The following is a 9,145-nucleotide window of genomic DNA, read 5'->3' as shown; positions in this document are numbered from 1 at the left end:
CACAACATTACAAGCACCCACAAATCCGTGGCATAAATGAAGACACTTGAAAAGTTTCACTGTTCTGAATTAACCACTGGGACCAATCCCTTATTCCTGTGCTTTGCTGATACACTTTGACAGATTATGTAAGATCATATTTAATTTATTAAGAAGTGAGGCTGTTTTTCTGTACTAGATCCAAGTATCTCGTAGTGCATCTGAGAGCTTAGAATGTGTGCCATGAGTGGAGAAACAAATGCAGTAATAAAACATATATGAAGCCTGGCTATCAAAGTCTCTTGACAAAGTTTAAGAGGTGTAACGTGGCTCTCCAAAGCTGCCTCAGACTGAAATAAAAATGATGGGCTCTAACCCTGCTGAGCTCTGAGATTTTACACAGGAACCCCTCAGAACTTACTGTTGAAAACAGTAACTTTTGAAACAGTAACATTTGAAAACCAGCCATGAGTAAAACCCAGAACAGCGAGGAATGCAAGGAGCTTTATTCATCTCCTTGTTTGTGTTCACACAGATGTGGGTATTCAGCTCCTGCCCCGGGATCTCCACGTGCTGAACCTGGCACCACCTGGGCCAGTCCCAGGGGCACGGAGATAATTAAACCCCGCAGAGGACCCATTTAACCCTTCCTGCGGCTCTCCCCCTGCCTGGGGCCGGGCGGGCAGACCCTCACCGGCAGCATCATCAAAGCGGAGCGCGGTCTGTCAGCGCCTTCCCGCCCTTTCCTCACTCAGGCGCGAGGACGGGGTTGTCTCGTCCGTTATTTTTGGCGGGCTTCACCTCAGCCGCATCCTTCGGGCTGCTGCGGGGGTTCAGACTCCTTTACCCTGGTGCTGGTGCTGCTGCGGGCGCTCACCCTGCTCTCCATCCTGAGGTAACTATTTTCTACAGCTCTAGCTCTGGGTTTTGGCTGCTTCTCTTAAAGAGAGGACAGAAAGCAAAGTGATGCAGTCTAAAATCCTGTGCAACACCAGATCTGGCTTCATAAGATGAAAGGTCAAGTTTATGGGGCTTTGTTTTACAAGCGTGTCACTTGCTGGTGGCCATTAGGCTGCATAGTGCCAGCAATAGAGTTCAAATAGTTAAGTAGGGGCTGCTCTGATGTTGTCACACATGCAATTGACATAAGTCAATTACAATACAGTGCATTTCCAAACCCTAACAGGAAAAGAAGTGTAAATTGCTCCATTAGTCTAGCTGTAGCAGATAATTGTGCTTCATTCTTATCAACATCTTTAACAGCTGCATATGATTAACTGCCGGATCAGAATAAATGTAGAGATGATGTCTTATTTATACACACAAGTATGAGGTGTTATTCATATGATGCTAGAGGCAATATAAGCCAGTAACTAACTTTGATAGACTAGTAACTAATGCTATCCAACAGCCTGTGTAGTGTCCTTGATGTACAGAGTAATACATAGACATTTACTATAGAAATAGATTAATCAGAAAACAAATACTTCAAACTACCTCTAGTATGCTATAACATTTGGCTGATAATCATGTTTTTTGACTTGTGAAGCATTTTGTATGTAACAAAATTGACTCAAGGCTTTAGGTCTGTACCATAAAGTACAGAAAAGAGGTTTATTGAAGTGTGACACTAATTTTTCACAGAATACTTAAATCAGCTTTTATTCCGTATACCAAAGCCATATACCTTGCTGTCACACTTTGCAGCAAGGTAGAAGTATGCATTTTCTATTAGTGTTCTCTTTTCAAGAGTTAAAAAGCATTCCTTGTATTTGAATGTATATGCACATCTAAATTCAGAAGTGAATTCAGTATTTTTACAGCATTTAAAGGACAGAATGCAACTTTGACTTCAGAAACATAATCATTTGGGCCCTTAATCTGTGAAGAGCGTATTGCATGTTATTTGTGTACCCCTGGATCTTCTAAATCCAGTACAACTGGGTGTACAGAGAGTTAAAAGAAACTGACATCAAACCATGTAAAATCTGGGTATTACAACATGAATTAGTTTACTTTGCTTCTCTAACTTCCATACAGCAAATTTGGAAGAATCAATACACTGTTGCCTGTTAAGACAGATGAAAAAAATGAAAAGGAGCCTAGCTGACACTCCAACTCGTAGCACAGCAGGTACCAAGCATTCTTTTGTGCTTTACCATTCATGCCTCATTAGGCTTATATATATATGTGTGTGTGTGTGTTACGCACACATGCAATACTCATTGAGACTATACAGTATTCAGCCCTAGAGTCTGACTGCCCAAGTGGACTTGCATGGCTTATCTGTTTTATTGCAGCCCAGGGCAAGATGCTGAATGGGGTGAGAGCACTGATCAGAGGGAAATGTTCTGTTCATGGGATTATTTGCAGGACAGAAGGTTGGGAATATAAATTCTGTGAGGCAGTGGCTAGTCTGTTATGTGTTAATGAAATTAATTCCTATGGGGGATTTAAAATAAGTAATTTTATTTATGTATTTTTAAATGTAGATTGTGTCTCCTTTTGCTATTGGTATCTTCGTATTTGAATTTTAATTTTAGGTTATCTGCCTGTACCTCTGTTCAATCAGAAAAAACGAAATAGGCAGCCCCTGACTTCAAATCCACTTAAAAATGAGACAGGAACCAGTTCTGGAACTTGTACTTATGACTTTTCTCCCACATCATACGGTAAATAAGATCTTCTTTTCCTTTTCTAATTGGCTCTACATCCAAATAGACCTTAACTTTATGATTGTATTTTATTAAATTAGACATTGTCTTTATCAAGAACTATATGCATCCATTATGTTTATCTCTGAAAAGTTCATTATGTAAAAAATGTCCTCGAGGAAATTTCTTTCTCCTCTATACAATTGAGCTTTTTATACTTTATGCCTAGAGGGAGTTTGACTCTTTGTCTGTTAGAGAATGAAGTAGCACTGGCATTTAAATAGAGTCTCTTGAAACTCTGACCTTTTGTTTTCAGTTGATTTCAATCAACATTCGAGTCCTGTGTCACAGGAAGAAACATTTATAAGATGTCTTTCTTGTAATACAGAAGAGAACTTGTTCTTCAAATTGTGCTTGGGAAGAATGATGCAGAATTCTGCCTTTAGTACTTTAATTATGTTTCGTATATAATAAAATAAACAAGTTTGTTTATAATAAAGTAGGAGTCTGTGCTAATAAGTCTAATGTCTGTAACTTAACCATTGTCTGGAGAAGCAACCTACTTGTTAGAAATTGCCTTATAATTACAGATATCAAAGGATCACATTCTCTCACCCTTTTTTTTTTCCCCTTCCCCTTCCTTTGTGAGACAATCTGTGGAACCTTAAGCAGATGAAGAGTAGGAGCCCTAAGTAGACATGTTACTTTTCCAATCTTCTCAGTTTTTATCCGTATTCAGTCCTTTGCCTTTTCATAATTAGGCTGGGGATCTGCAAACCCAGAGGAGGCTGAATTACAGAAAGCAGCAAACAGTGGGTACGTAAAATCATGTTATTTGTTGTGTGTTAATTTTTATTTGGGTACTAATTGTTTCAAAAACTATCATCCATGTGTCTCTTACAATAAAGCTGCTACTGTGTTACTGATACTTTAAACTTATCTTTGAAAGCCAAACAGAACATGTGATGGCTCCTTCCCTTATGAAACCACCAAATGCATCAAAGTCTTATTTAGGAAATACTGGAAAAAAACTTGTATGCCTGCAGGTTGGTGGCATCTTGAATTTTTATTCTCCTTCCTTAACAAAAATTTTCTCATGTGAAAATAGATCTTAGATTTTTCCACATTATTGTAGCATTCAGAGACCCTTTCAATTCTCAGATCATCACTGTAGTCCTAAATAATTACATTGTGCCTACAAGCAAAAACCCACAGCAATCCAGTATCTTTCCAGTGTACCTAATGAGGTCTGCTAATTAGACCTAATACCTAGCCTTGTTGTCAGGCCTAAAATTCAGTCTTACCATACAAGTTGATTGAATTTTGCTGGTCTTAGATGTATTTTTTTTGAGATTCCCCTTTCCTTAAAGTTTTGCCCACTTTCCAATTTTACCAATAGATTCAAATAAGTTTCTATCAGCGTATGTTAGGGCAATTTTATATCAAAACATTTAATCAAAATTGGATATGATTTTGAACACTGTGCTTTTACAAACCTAGGAAAAGCTTACAAATTCAGATGCTTAGAGCTGGCTGGAACTTTCAGCAATGTTATAATTGTCCTTTTTCTCTCTTTGTTTCCTCCTGTTCCTTTCCAATGGCAAAAAGAAAATGAATGTTAGAAACAAGTGCCTTCAAAGGCAAGATGGAATGGAGGTGGAAGAAACTTCAGAGTGCCTTTATAAAAAAGTGTGTTAGAAATAATAAGGCCAGGACTAGAGTTTGTTTTAAAATGGTTTCTTCATTGATGGTTACAGAAAAATTTGGAAATACCACTCTCAGGAGAAAGCTTTCTTATTTTGAGAGTTATGCAAAAGTAGTGAATCTTAGGTCAGAAAGATCCCTTATAGAGGGTGGGACAATAACTGAGCAAGCTTTTCAGGCCTATTGAATTCAGCTGGATTTAAGCACAGGTGAGATCGCTGCCCTGTATATGGGTAAATTTTAGCTTTGAGTCTGAATATTTAACAGATGTTTCTGAAGCTAAACCAACAATATGTAGGTTGTTTTAACAGACTTTAATTACGCATCTGAGTATTTGGAATAGATACTGTGATACTGAACTACCTTATGTTGTGCTGCAGGGCAGAAGAGAAGAGTCCCAGTGCTAAAGTTTGGAATAGAAATGCGTATGCTCCTTTAAGTAACACGAAAGATTCAAGACCTGAGAGTGGAATTATTCGAAAGTTTGACAGCCTTTCATATAGTGTGAAAACCATTCAGCAGCAAAAACCCCCTAATAATCGTAATTCATCCCAACTTCTGAAAACAACAGAAACCAGCCAAACATCAACATCTAAAGGTCAATGGCCAATGAAACCTACCACTGTTTCAAGAAGTCTGCAGGATTATAGTCTGGCATATAAATTTACCTACAATATCCAGCAAAATAAAATAAATGAAAACAAATTTGACTGTGTTCCAGAAGACAAATGTCAGGTAAACTTATGGAGAGAGTTAATAGGAAAATAAAATGAAGAAAGAAAGTAAAAAAATGGAAGCTGGGGGAAGATGAGGCTTTCATCAGCCCTAGCTGCCTTAGAAAACCCTTACGTTTCTGAAAACTTAGAATTGAGATTTTCATACTATAGTAACCTACAGTCCTCAGTGGGATCATATAAATTGACAGGGAGTTGTTTGTAGACTAATTTTAATGTAAATACTGGATTTTTAATATCTAAATGTCTGTGTCTTTTAAAATTGCGTGAGTGTTTATCTCTGACCTGAGTTTTCATGTTCCTCTGAAAGGAATTTTCATCATCTCAATTAAAAATTAAAGAAAAAAAGAATTCTTTGCGTATCATATCTGCAGTCATTGAAAGTATGAGGCACTGGAGTCAATATGCTTATAAAACACCACTGCTATTTGAAGTTTTAGGTAAGCATGGAAGATTGTGCTATAACTGATAATAATGGTATGACAATAGCCAAGAGAAAATTTAAGAGCCTTAGAAACAATAGGTGAAATACTCAAATGCACGAAATACTGGCCTGAGCATTCTGATTGTCCTGCTGGGACATCCGTTCAGCTATCAAAGGTGGCTAAAATAGGTACAAAAATAATAATATGGTCATTCCCCAACATTTAAGCTTTCTGTCCTGTTCATTTTCTTTCCTTGTTTTTAGAATGTGCTACCATAATTTTTCCTATTTAATAGGAACCTTCTGTACAGAGGTACAGTTTTACAGTAGTTTTTAATACAATTGATCTAGTCTGGAGCACTTTTAAACACAGATGGCTTTCAGTGTGTTTCATTTTGGTTTTAATTGATGTTACCTGAGAAATGAACATGACGAAAGATTGGAATGACTAAATCAAGGTAATATGCAATGTAATGGCATCCCAAGAAACTATTATTTTGACCAGGTTGCAAATATTTAAAGTTGATTTGTATATGAAAACCTTAGAGAATTGTGTGCCTAAGGAGGGAATAACCTGTTTACAGTGACGGTTTTGAAAACCACATTTAGTCATGCAGTTTAGAGAGACACATGCAACTGTACTGCCGAAAGACTGTGTAAAGCACATAATAATATTGGAACTTCCACAGCTGTCAGCACAAGTTCTCCCAAAAAGCTGATGCTGACTTTCTATCTCGTAGTGCTTTAGTGTGTAGATGCTGTCATGGTATCTTTGTGTATTATATTAGTACCGCTCTGATGTTTGCATCATGATTTATCTTTTGATTCATACTGCAGGCACCCTGGATTCTGCAGTCACACCTGGAACATATGGGGCTAAGAATTTCCTTTTGAGGGATGGAAAGGAGAGTCTGCCTTGTGTATTTTATGAAATCGTAAGTATTCTGTGTCTCTATGTAACAGACACCACTAGCTGTAATTTATGAGGCTAATAATAGGTTGTTCTGATAAAACAGAAAATTACTATGTAACAGGGAAGCTGGATGCTTATACCATCTTGTCCCAGCCTGATTTAGAGCAATAATGTAGTAACTATTCCGGCATCCTCAGACTTTTGTTTTGGCAAAAAAAGTAGGACTTTCAGTTCAGCTTCAGTTGATAACAAAAAAACTGATCTGAATTCAATTTGTGATGTAGACTTCAGACATTTTGAAAGCTTTTCTGTTAGGTGATATTATTTTTTAATTTGTTTATTATGCTTTCGATGAAGGACCGGGAGCTTCCAAGACTAATTAGAGGCCACGTGCACAGGTGCATGGGGAACTATGACGCAAAAAAGAACATTTTAAAGTGTGTCTCTGTAAGACCAGCAACTATTCAAGAACAAAACACTTTCCAGGAATTTGTTAAAATTGCAGATATTGAGATGACAACATATGTCAAAACAGTGAATGAAATTTAGAAGTCGGAAGGGTTGTCCGGAACCAATTTTCAGTAATGATTACCAGTAAAAGCTGAATATCCTAAAGCATTTGCCAACACTAATACTGAAAATCTGATTCAGTAATTCTAAATAGCACTATACTGTGTTATCAAACAAATGTTAGTAACAGTTACAAACAAAAAGATTAGTAACAGTGTTTTGTTTTCACTACTACATTTTATAGCTTATCTTTCCCAGTTAAATATGCAATAACAGGGGTTTGTTAGCTAGTAGATTAGATTTTACTGGAGAAATTTAGAATTAAAATGTTTAAGCTTCGCAGTAGTGCAAGTGGCTTTGAAAAAGATCATCAATCCTACTTCAGATTGTCATTGCTTTTCATTTCCTCCAATATTTAGAAATTCCTTCAATATCTGTTTCAAGATGTTGACTATATTCTTCTTCGCAAGGTTTTCTTTGACTCTGCATGTTGCATTAAAGCTGCTTTTTGGTAGGAAGTAAGAAGGTAGTCTTTATTCCACTTCAGTTCCAGCTAACAGATTCCCTTGCCTTTGTTGGCTTACAAGGAAATGTGTAAAAGCTTTTCTAGAAATAAATAGATAATACAGAAAGACTTCACAGGATGCAGCTGTATATATTAGGTATTCATATGATTCCTGCTGATATGTTATCTGATTCGTGGGTTTTCTTAAATAAATAATCAGTATAACACCTGTATAAAACAGCAGCAGACCCTGAAGCTGTAGGAAGATTGCCCAAGGACTCTGAGGAAGTTGGGGAGAAATAATTATTTGAACACAGAACTTCCTTGCTTTTGCCATAGCAACATCTTTCATTAGGGATAGTCCATATGCATGTTTATGTGTCTTTGCCTTCAAACATGGACTTTCATAGATTATTCCTGCTGTTTCTTTTTCCTTTTCCCTTAGCTAGTTCCCTTACTTCAAAAGCTTTGTACCAGATCTATTGGGAATTGTAAAACAAAAGAGTTGTCAAGAAAACACTGAACAGTGTGATATTTTTTTAAATTTATTTTATTATACAGTGTTGGCAGTTGGAAATTTCACAATTAAAATAATTGAAATATTGTATCCAACAAGTCAAATACAGAAAACAGTTAATATTCTAAAAAGGAGCCAGCTAGTCAACGCAGAAACACATTAATGGAAAATACAGCCTTTAGTTACACTTAAAAAATTATGTATTTAGAATAAAACTTGAACCTGGTCCAGTAAACCATTTGACTTCTAACAGAAAAACGCCTTTACACAGTTTAACACGCAGACAGTCTTTATTTAAAAAAGTGATCTGTCAGTGTTAGCATGTGTGGTTAGCAATACCCCCCTCAAGGTTCCAGTTGAGGATTTAAAGTATGCGCTTTACTAACTGCTTAAGAATCACTTGTATTATCATCTCTTCCTTCTGTGCTAAGCTGGTTCTGAGTGTGGGTGTTTCAAGGGGAGTTTTGTCTATCCAGTTATAGAGGTCATATACATATATTTGATTTCCTTTATATATTATAAAATAAAGTTCCAAATGGAAGCATTAGCTTAACTTATAAAAGGATGTAAAGCTGAACAATGTTCACAACAGAAGAAGTTGTTTTAAGAAGTAAAGGATTTGGTACAGCAGTGTTGTAAATTGTAAGACGCCACTGTAACAGTAATTTAAAACTACAAAGGAAGCTGCAGCTATGGGAGCAGTCCTGCGAGCATCTGTGTGTGGCATCAGTGATGCAGTCCTACTGATTTCAGTTGTCTGATTGATGGTCCAGTTCTGCACATGTGAAAGATATGACAGGAATAGGTCATCTGGGTCTGTTAGATATGTTAATGGCTGTTAATAAAAATCTAAAATAATTTTACTTTCTGTGTTTACATCTTTGCAGAAAAATTTTCTACTTTACACTAACAAATCACTTTTTCTAGTGAAACAGTAAGTGAACAGTCGTAAACATTACACAAAACAGAAACCCCCTACATAATACAGTTATACACAGCATTCAACATTTTCCAGTTGTTGGTTGATTGTTGGTTTTTTTTAACCATATTGATCCTGTCTTGTATAATGGTCCTACAGTAAAGGCACAGGTTGGTTAGGAATGAAAAGCCTGCATCTCCGTCTCTCTACTTCACGATGATTATTTTCTCTTTACATGTTTGTTATTCATCACTTTTCTGACTCTTTTATGAACATTATCAATTTC

At 36.6% G+C, this 9,145-nt stretch overlaps 1 protein-coding gene across 9 annotated transcripts in view; it reads left to right on the top strand.

The window, feature by feature from the left end:
• Positions 1–855: 855 nt before the first annotated feature.
• Positions 856–9,145, top strand: part of SPATA22 (spermatogenesis associated 22) — a 63,106-nt gene continuing 54,816 nt past the window's right edge. For 7 of the 9 annotated variants that reach the window (XR_008972998.1, XR_008972997.1, XR_008973000.1 and 4 more), the window contains exons 1-7: positions 856–874; positions 2,020–2,112; positions 2,523–2,651; positions 3,395–3,449; positions 4,718–5,072; positions 5,382–5,511; positions 6,333–6,430. Coding sequence is in view for 2 of the 9 variants with exons in the window: in XM_057416112.1 (XP_057272095.1) it covers positions 2,061–2,112; positions 2,523–2,651; positions 3,395–3,449; positions 4,718–5,072; positions 5,382–5,511; positions 6,333–6,430; positions 6,766–6,957 (1,011 nt within the window). In the remaining 7 variants the exon portion in view is untranslated. Of the gene's footprint in view, positions 875–2,019; positions 2,113–2,522; positions 2,652–3,394; positions 3,450–4,717; positions 5,073–5,381; positions 5,512–6,332; positions 6,431–6,765; positions 8,069–9,145 lie in introns of those variants that run through there. The other 2 variants (XM_057416149.1, XM_057416112.1) reach the window with 2 other exon arrangements.

This window comes from Pezoporus wallicus, unplaced genomic scaffold (genome assembly GCF_028554395.1).
Source record: "Pezoporus wallicus isolate ANWC-B61680 ecotype Strahan unplaced genomic scaffold, APGP_CSIRO_Pwel_v1 contig_8517, whole genome shotgun sequence".
NCBI classification, from domain to species: Eukaryota; Metazoa; Chordata; class Aves; order Psittaciformes; family Psittacidae; genus Pezoporus; species Pezoporus wallicus.
This window is presented reverse-complemented; position numbering and strand designations above follow the sequence as displayed.